Source organism: Quercus robur, chromosome 3 (assembly GCF_932294415.1).
Source record: "Quercus robur chromosome 3, dhQueRobu3.1, whole genome shotgun sequence".
NCBI lineage: Eukaryota > Viridiplantae > Streptophyta > Magnoliopsida > Fagales > Fagaceae > Quercus > Quercus robur.
Genome location: NC_065536.1, coordinates 31943759 through 31952445, shown reverse-complemented (window position 1 = coordinate 31952445; position 8687 = coordinate 31943759). Strand labels below are relative to the sequence as shown.

Below are 8687 nucleotides of genomic sequence, written 5' to 3'. Positions count from 1 at the left end.
TAGTTTGCTGATGCTTAAATTTGATGTCTTTAGGTTATGGAACCCTCTAATGATCTACCCCCTTCCCAAGCAACACCTGCTACCTAAGCTGAACTTGTTGCCCAAGTTGAACCTATTGCCACTTCAATGAATGTTGAGGTTCCTCCACTTCACCTAAAGGTAAAGGCATGGTGAGTAAGAAAGCTGCTAATTGTGGTAATAATAGGAAAAATATACTGTTTGGGATCATTTTGAAAAAATATAGATCAGTAAGGGTCAGTTTAAGGCTGTTTGCAATTATTGCCAAAAAACTTATCTTGCTAATAGTAAGGGGCATAGTACTACTAATTTATTGAATCATGTGCCAAATTGTGTTAAAAACCCTAATAGAGATGCACTTAAAGGGACACAAACCTTAGCGTTTGAACCCAAAATAGATGTGGAGGAAGTGTTTCAGCTTATACCAACAACCTTTACTGTTGAGGCTTCTAGAAAGGCACTTCCTGAAATGATTATAATAGATGAGTTTACTTTTAGGTATGTTGAAGGGTATGGGTTTCAAATATTTTTAACAACCTTACAACCTAAGTTTCATATGAGGGATATCCCATCTTGTCAAACTGTGGCTAGAGATGTGATTGGCATTTATGTTGTTGAGAGAGAGAAACTAAGGGAGGCCTTGAAGGGTCGTAGGGTATGCCTTACTATGGACACATGAACTAGTATTCAAAATCTGAATTATATATCCCTCACGTGTCATTTTATTGATGATGATTGGAAGTTGCATAAGAGAATTCTGAATTTTTGTTAAGTTGAAGACTATGAGGGGAGACTATAGGTAGAAAGATTGAGATGTGTTTGCGTGCGTGGGGTATGGGGTTGTGAGAGACCACATCCTCAACAATAGAGAAAGTATCGGCACCTCTCGTTTGAGATTTTGATTATCGTGAAGTTGCCATTTATTTTTTTATGTATTACACAAAAAAAGAAAAGAAAAAACTAAAAATACATAGTACATGAATAACATTGAATTCTTATTTATTTGAACATTGACAATTGATAGAAAGAAACTATACATGGCTTTGGTCCTAATTACAATCTAAGTAAAAAATTACAAAGCTCTTTGTCTTAGTTACAATCTACCAACAATGAAAACTACTCTATGAACCTAAGATCTAGACTCGGGGGCTAGGTTACAGGATAAGAAGGTGTTAGGCACTCATCCTGCCTAGACAAAGCCTAGTCTTCTAAACTCTAAATGACCATTTAAGTACCCATGACCAAGGATATGCAACATGTTATATTACCTTTAATAGATCTATGTCTAAATGTTATTCAAAGACTCCATATCTAAATTTTACTCGATGTAAAGAATCAAATTTGATGTTTAACGCGAAAAACAATATTTTGAGCAAAAATATGTAGATATGATGTTAATTATGTGGAAAAAAAAATCCCAAGGATATGGTGTTTTGATGACAAAGTGGAGATCTAGATTCTAATGCGAAAATCTATGAGTTTTGGAGAGAAAATTCCAGGTTTGATTTTAGATATGGAAAATGATGATTTTTTAATGAGAAAATCTGATATTTGATTTTAGATGTGAAAAATGATAAAAAAAAAATTTGAGAAAATTTCATATATGATTTTAGATGTGAAAAAGGATGAATTTTTATTGAGAAAATTTCAGATATGATTTTATATGTAAAAAACAATGAGTTTTTATTGAGACAATTTCAGATCTGATTTTAGATATTGACGAGCATCAAGATAAGATTGTCTACATAAAAGATGATCTTATCCACACTGAAGTCGGGGACAAGAGTAAACGTAAAATCCCGTCATCGTACATCGTCCTTTGAGACAAGCCAGGCCAGCACTCATTGAAGGCACAAATAAAAGCCATCTGGACAACTGACAAGTAGTGATTGTGTCAGAATAGTTACAAGAGCAATAATGGCTCAACGGTCATCCGTTACACCTTAAATGGAATCATCATTATCAATTAATGCTGCATTCCTCTCAGGAGAAAAATGCTTAGAGTAGCATTAACAGACATAACTGCACCAAATCAAAGCAAACTATAAAAAGGGAAATGGAACCCAGGTAAAGGGACAGGAAAAATTAGAGAGACAATTGTGAGAAACTTTTTTGAGAACTGATAAGCTGACTTTAGCATCAGAGTATTCTTAGTTGGCCTCATGTCGATGAAAACCTCCTTTGCCTTTCTTTTCTTAACAGTAGGTACCGGAGATCGTCCATCGATATTGATGAGGAGCATATTGACGAGGTCAAGTTTTGGCTTCATCAGTTTGGCACCGTTTGTGGGGAATGACGAATTGATCCTTTCTCAAATCATCGTGCTCCTATTGATAAAGCTCCTATCACTTGATGGACTCCACACTGGCACCACCCATAGATCCTGTGGTGATGGCTCAACAGATCCAAGCTCTAACAGAAAATGTACAAGAGCTAATGAAGCAGAATGAAGAGTTGAAGCGTCGAGCCCGTCCTGAGGGCAGCAATGCATCGTATCACCGACGTAGCTGTAGCAGACATGACGAGGAGGCTAGTAGCCCTGAAAACAGTAAGGGAAAAGATGCAACCGAATACACAGGGCAGTCCATGCATGACAATGATCACATGATGAAGAACTTAAGAAGGGAACTTGACGAAGTAAAGAATGCTATGAAAGGAAGACGACGATGAACCTTGATGGCATGCTCAAACGAATAGATTCACCTTTCACAGCCAGCATTTTGGAATGCCCCCTCTACCTCTGAAATTTCGTTTGCCGCAACTGGAATTCTATGACGACACGAAGGACCCTCTCGACCACATAGGGGCCTTCAGGACCATTTTGAACCTTCAACAGACCCTGGACAAAGTTATCTGTAGGTCTTTCCCTGCCACCTTAAGAGGGGCTGCTAGGGTATGGTTTAGTAAGCTGCCAGCATCCTCAATAGTGAATTTTGAATAGCTTAATAACTCGTTTGTTCGCCATTTCATTGGGGGGCAACGTCACAAAAGGCCAACCTCCTACTTGCTCACAATAAGGCAACAGGAAGGAGAAAGCCTACGGGAGTATTTGAAACGTTTCAACAAGGCTGTGATGGAAGGAGAAAGCCTACGGGAGTATGTGAAATGTTTCAACAAGGCCGTACTGGAAATTGACAAGGTTGATGACCAAGTGATAATGAAGACCTTTCAGGCTGGACTCAACAACCCCGATTTTATCTTTTCATTGGGAAAGACCCCGCCAACCTCTACGACAGATCTCCTATTCAAAGATCAGAATTACATGAACGGAGAGGATGCCCTTATAGCAAAGGGACTAGCAAGAAAATGGAAGAAGGACGAGTCTAGTGATTCCCAAGGAAAGAAGAAGGATCGTAAAGACCTATATTCAGAGAATAAGGCCAACAAAAGTAGTCTTGACACCCCAAAGAAGAAAATGAACTTCACCCTATTGGTAATGCCCGCAGATAAAATCCTGATGCAGATTAAGGACGAACCAGGCCTGAAATGGCCCAAGTCGCTGAACACCTCTTCCAAGAGGCAGGACCTAAAGAAATTCTGTCATTTCCACAAGGATCATGGCCATTACACTAACGAATATCATGATCTGAAAGAGCAAATAAAAGAATTGATTCAATGGGGAAAGCTCCAAAAGTTCATTAAGAGGGACCACCATCCTCAGGCAAGGACTAATGACAAGTCTCATGATAATGCCAAGGATTATGGTCGAGATCATCCAAAGCAGGCTGTGGGGGAAATACGAATGATAACTGGAGGACCTGTATCAAGTGGATCATACAAGTCTTTGAAGAAGGCTCACCATAGGCAAATTAATAGTGTTCACATCAAGCATCCATCCCCAAAGTATCGACGACCAGAAAGTGACGATATCACATTCTCTGAATGAGATGCAAATGGGATTAAGCAACCCCATGATGATCCACTCATCATTGTACTAGAAATTGAAGGTTTCAACACAAGGAGAGTATTGGTTGATAATGAGAACTCCGTGGATATAATGTACATGACGACCTACTAGTAGTTGAGGTTGGATTCGAAGAGGCTTAGACCTTTCAAATCCCCATTGGTTAGCTTCAGTGGAGATCAAATTTATCCAAAAGGTATCATCACATTGCCAGTCACAGTCGGTACACATCCAGCTCAAGTAACAAAACAGGTCGATTGTTTGATCGTCGATTGCCCATCATCCTATAATGTCATCCTAGGACGACCTACACTAAATTAGCTTAAGGTTGTAACCTCGGCTTATTGAATGAAAGTGAAGTTTCCAACCCCAAACGGGATAGGGCAAATATGCGGTGATCAGCTTTTGCCAAGAGAATGTTACCAAGCGGTATTAGCTTCAAGAGAAAACCATGCATGGATGGTAGAAGAAGAACCAAAGAAGCCTGCACAAGAGCTGGAAGATGTGAACCTAGTGGAAGAAGACCCTACCAAAGTTACAAAGGTGGGAGCAGGACTTGACTCAGTCTTAAAGGAAAAGATTGTGGAATTCTTGAAGGGAATCTGGATATCTTCGCCTGGACTGATGAAGATATGCCAAGTATAGACAAGTAATAGAACACATGTTAAATGTCGAACCCACTAGGAAGCCTGTCCTGCAGAAACGAAGAGTTTTTGCCCTTACGAGGAACAAAGTTGTTGTGGAAGAAGTAGAGAAGCTTTTGATTGCTGGGTTCATTAGAGAAATCTATTACCCTAAATGGTTAGCCAACGTTGTCATGGTGAAGAAGTCCAACGAGAAATGGCGCATGTGCATTGACTTTATAGATCTCAACCGTGCCTACCCAAAAGATAGCTTTTTGCTTCTCAGGATTGACTAGCTGGTGGATTCAATAGCTGGCCATGAGCTGTTGATCTTTATGGACGCATTTTCAGGTTATAACCAAATTCGCATGAACGAAGAGGACCAGGAGCTTTTGTTACTAGCCAAGGGTTATACTGCTACAGGGTTATGCCATTTGGCCTGAAGAACATAGGGGCTACTTACCAGAAGTTGGTGAATCAGATGTTTAGTAAGCAGATGGGGCAAAATATGGAGGTCTATGTGGACGACATGCTTGTGAAGAGTAGGAAAGTAGAATTACACTTGTATGACCTTAAAGAAACTTTTGATACATTGAGGAAGTATCAGATGAGGTTGAGTATCAGATGAGGTTGAACTCGGCGAAGTGTGTATTTGGGGTCTTGTCGGGCAAATTTTTAGGTTTCATGGTCTCACAACGAGGTATAGAGGCAAACCTTGAGAAAGTCAAAGCCATATTGGATATCACATCCCCAAGGAGTGTGAAGGAGGTTCAGAAACTGACGGGACGTATAGCAGCTTTGAACAGGTTTGTCTCTAGAGCTACAGATAAATGCCTCCCATTCTTTAAAACATTAAAGCAGGCTTTCCAATGGACAGACGAGTCCAAAGAAGCCTTCCAAGCACTCAAGGATTACCTGTCCAAACCCCCACTTCTAAGTTCGTCTATAGAAGGAGAAGATCTATTCCTATACTTAGCTGTCTCCCAAATGGTTGTAAGCTAGGCATTGATCCAAGAAGAGCTCTAGATTCAAAAGCTAGTTTATTACACAAGCGAGGCCTTCCAGGGCACGGAAGAAAGCTCTGTCCCTACTTTCATGCATCCACGATACTAGTCATAACGGACCAGCCACTACGAAAGGCAATGGGTAGGCCAGATGCTATAGAGAGAATGGTCCAATAGGCAGTGGAATTAAGTCAATTTGACGTCGATTATAGGCCTAGAACAATCATCAAAGCCCAGGCACTAGCAGACTTTGTTGCTGAATTCACTATACCTGATCAAGATTTGAAATCAGATTACTGGACAGTGTATACAAATGGCTCATCAACGTCAGGCATAAATGGAGTAGGTGCAATCCTCTTGCCCCCTGAGAAATACATCCTCAAGTACGGAGTCCGGCTTCAGTTCCCAACAACGAATAATGAAGCAGAGTACGTAGCTATCTTGATGCGCTTGAGGTTTGCAAAAGCCATGGGTGTGAGAAACTTGAAACTGAACTCTGATTCAAAGCTCATGATAGGGCAGATGAACAATGAATACGAGGCTAAAGAAGACAGGATGAAGAGGTACTTAGCAGTGACCAGTTAGTTAATTTCTGACTTTGATGATGTCAAGATTACTTAGGTACCTTGGGAAGAAAATTCCAAAGTGGACGAGGTTACTAGGCTGGCATCATTGAAGACTAATGAATGACGACTTGGATTGTACATGGAGGTGCAGTACCTTCCGAGCATTGAGGGATTTGATGTGAATTATGTCCAGTTAGGGGAAAGCTAGATGGATCCAATAATCACATACATCAAGGATGGTAACCTCCATGCAGATCCCTCGGAAGTTAGAAAAGTCAAAGTTAGGTCGTCCAGATTTACAATCCTAAATGACGAGCTTTACAAGAGGGGATTCTCACAACCCTACTTGAAGTGCCTCAATCTAGAAGATGTTAAGTATGTACTAAGAGAAATCCACGAAGAGGTATGCGGAAATCGCTCTGGATCACGATCACTCATTAGGCAAGTTGTTCGTGCAGGATATTTCTAGTCAACTATGCAAAAAGATGTAGCTCAAGTCGTTCAAAAGTGCAACAAGTGCCAACAGTTTGGAAATGTGTAGCATGTCCCAGCGGAGCACTTGACTAGCATCACCTCACCATGGCCATTCTCCACATGAGGAATCGACATAATGGGCCCCCTACCCCCTGGTAAGAAGAAGGTAAAATTCTTAGTCGCCACTATTAATTATTTCACAAAGTGGGTGGAAGTAAAGCCTTTGGCAGTTATATTAAAGGACAAGATACAACACTTCGTGTGGAAAAACCTTGTTTGTCGATTTGAAATTCCACGAGTCATCATCTCTGACAATGGACGACAGTTTGACAACCATAAGTTTAGGGATTTTTTGTAAGGAGCTGGGGATAAGGAATCACTATTCTTCACCTGGACATCCACAAGCCAATGGCCAGACAAAAGTCATAAATCGGACTTTGCTCAAATTAATCAAAACCCGACTTGAGGGGGCTAAAGGGACCTAGCCTGACGAGCTCCGAAGAGTGTTGTGGGCTTACAGAACGATGGTGAGGACTCCAACAGGCGAGATGCCCTTCAAGATGGTGTTTGGAACTGAGGCAGTAGTTCCAGTGGAAGTTGGAGTGTCAAGCCTTAAAAGGGAGAGGATGATAAGGTACAATAACCAGAGGGTTAAGCTGAAGTGCTTTAATCCTGGAGATATGGTTCTGCGAAAAGTTTCACAAGCTACCAAAGATCCAAACAAAGGGAAACTGGGCTCCAACTGGGAAGGCCCATACAAGGTCGTTCGTTATTCAAGAAGAGGAAGCTACTATTTAGAGGACACAAATGGAAAACCTTTGCCTCATCTGTGGAATGTAGAGCACCTTTAAAAGTATTATCAATGAGCTGGGAGTAGATTCTCAGCCCTAATAAGTTCCAGGGTTTGGAACATCTCGTTTATTTATCCATAGATAAGCGGGACATCAATTTCATTGTTTTTATGCATTTATCCATTTTTTCTTTCAGTACTTTATTTTCAGCACCTTTTGTGTTTCCATAAATTAGTACCCTTGTAACCCCTCTTTATAAACAAGGATGAATAAAATAGGCAAAACGTTTGCAGAAGTTATTTCTTTTGATGACAAACATTCCAAAGAGAAAATCTACCTCATGCGAAAAGGAAAGTCCAAAGCGCAATAGTCATGATAGAAACCCTGATGAGTTTAAATCATGATCCAGTGATAAAAACGTTAAGTTTAAATCACAAGGATAAAAAACTCGTCAATATAAATGACGTGGTCAAAATCCAAGTTAAGTGATAAAAACGTTAAGTTTAAATCGCAAGGATAAAAACCTTGTCAATGATGTGGTCAAAATCCAAGAAAAGTGATAAAAACGTTAAGTTTAAATCACAAGGATAAAAACCTCGTCAATGACGTGGTCAAAATCCAAGAAAAGTGATAAAAACGTTAAGTTTAAATCACAAGGATAAAAACCTCATCAATATAAATGGCGTAGTCAAAATCCAAGTTAAGTGGTAAAAACGTTAAGTTTAAGTCACAAGGATAAAAACTACGTCAATGTAAATGACGAGATCAAAATCCAAGTTAAGTGGCAAAAAACGTTAAGTTTAAATCACAAGGATAAAAGTTTTGAAATTAAAAATCCAACTTACGAAGGACTCCGTCAATATGAGAGACGAAGTTAAAAAGCCAAATCATGAGGACAAAAGATTTAGCCAAGTCCAGCTCATAAGCTAAGCAATAAAAGTTAAATTCGCGAAGATAAGCAACAAAGTTATAGCATAAGCAAAGCAACAAGTTGTCCAAGATAAAAGTCTTAAAAGAAGGAGGAAAACACTGTTTGTTAAAACACCCCAAAACAAAAGGGGAACCCATTGTTCTCAAAAAAAAAAAAAAAAAAAAAAAAAGAGGGAGAAAGAAATCATGAAGGAGGAACGGTAGATTCGTCAGCATCCTTTCTGTTAGCAGCCTTGTTCACAGCAGGGTCTTTCTCCATGACACCAGATTCAGTCTATTCCTGCTCCTTTGCTTTGTCTTCAAGAATCTTCGTGTCAATCTTCTCGAAATCCAAACTAGAAAAGTCCATGGCCAAGCTATGGTGCTTTATTGTCCAC

At 39.9% G+C, this 8687-nt stretch overlaps 1 protein-coding gene across 1 annotated transcript; it reads left to right on the top strand.

Annotated features, from left to right (window-relative positions):
- Positions 1 to 5229: 5229 nt before the first annotated feature.
- On the top strand, positions 5230 to 6134 carry LOC126719526 (uncharacterized). The gene is made up of 2 exons (XM_050422067.1): positions 5230 to 5351; positions 5762 to 6134. The coding sequence occupies exons 1-2, from the start codon at positions 5230 to 5232 to the stop codon at positions 6132 to 6134; spliced, it is 495 nt and encodes a 164-aa protein (XP_050278024.1).
- The last annotated feature ends 2553 nt before the right edge of the window (positions 6135 to 8687 follow it).

Coding starts and splice junctions, on each gene's coding strand:
- LOC126719526 (XM_050422067.1), top strand. CDS start 5,230: ATGGTCTCACAACGAGGTATAGAGGCAAACCTTGAGAAAGTCAAAGCC. Junction 5,352..5,761: donor CGTATAGCAGCTTTGAACAG/GTTTGTCTCTAG, acceptor CGTCGATTATAG/GCCTAGAACAATCATCAAAG.